The sequence below is a fragment of the Penaeus monodon genome, chromosome 21 (assembly GCF_015228065.2).
Source record: "Penaeus monodon isolate SGIC_2016 chromosome 21, NSTDA_Pmon_1, whole genome shotgun sequence".
NCBI lineage: Eukaryota > Metazoa > Arthropoda > Malacostraca > Decapoda > Penaeidae > Penaeus > Penaeus monodon.
Window position 1 is genome coordinate 4,219,891 of NC_051406.1, and position 949 is coordinate 4,220,839.

Below are 949 nucleotides of genomic sequence, written 5' to 3' on the forward strand. Positions count from 1 at the left end.
TTTTATTCTGAAAACTTTCTTTTTTCTTTTTTCTAAAGATATACTTCTGTAGTCGCACGCACTCTCAACTGTCGCAGTTTGTACGTGAGGTTCAGAAGACTGTGTTTGGGGAAGACACACGTGTTGTCTCCTTGGCATCGAGGCAGAATTTGTGCATTAATGAGGCTGTCAGCAAGCTCCATAACATGTCCCTTATTAATGACAGGTATTATTGTTTCCCTTCATACTTTCTTTTATGTTTTTCCCTATTTCTTTTAATTTTTAATATCTAGAAAACTTATTGTGCCAAAACAATAGGTTTTAACACTTTATTCATAGTATTAATCAAAAGAATACTTAAGTAGATCTAAGAGAGTTCTGTATTTTGCATTTCCACAAGAGCTGACAACAAGACTTGGCAAAATTTCAGCATTTGCAAGCTTTCATCTGACCATAATTTCTTTTCCATCAGATGTCTAGAACTCCAGAAAGGCAAAAAAGGCCAGGCCACAAAATGCGAAAGTGATGGTTCGGTTAGCAAAAAGAAAAAGTCTTCTGCTGGATGTCCCTACTACAAACAGACAGCAGTTGATGGTCTCGCTGATCAGGTGAGAGGTTATGGTCTCTTGGTAAAGTGAGGCAAGGGGCGAAGAAGCAGAATCTGGTTGTTTTCCAGACACGTAAGTTCAAGTCTGAGAGAGTTGATATTACACTGTTTGAGCAAAAGGAAAGTACTTGATTATTGATTTCTTATACTTCAATATAAGTATTATGATTTAGTAAAGAGCATCTGTATAAAAAACTTTACAAAAAAAAGATGGAATTCCATCATCTACTAATGCCAAAGAGTTATTTTTATTTTCCCCTGAATGCTGTAGTAGGATTTAATGCTCTTAGTGTTTCTTTCTTGTAACTTATGGAAATTTCTCCCTTTCTCCCTCCAAAAATTATTATTAGTCCTCAGAATTAA

General features: G+C 35.4%; 1 protein-coding gene across 1 annotated transcript in view; it reads left to right on the forward strand.

Annotated features, from left to right (window-relative positions):
- The window catches only part of LOC119586762 (ATP-dependent DNA helicase DDX11-like), an 11,867-nt gene that overhangs the window by 4,681 nt on the left and 6,237 nt on the right, over window positions 1–949 (forward strand). Inside the window, exons 7-8 of the mRNA XM_037935488.1 lie at window positions 39–205; window positions 452–587. Coding sequence (XP_037791416.1) covers window positions 39–205; window positions 452–587 — 303 coding nt within the window. The remainder of the gene's footprint in view (window positions 1–38; window positions 206–451; window positions 588–949) is intronic.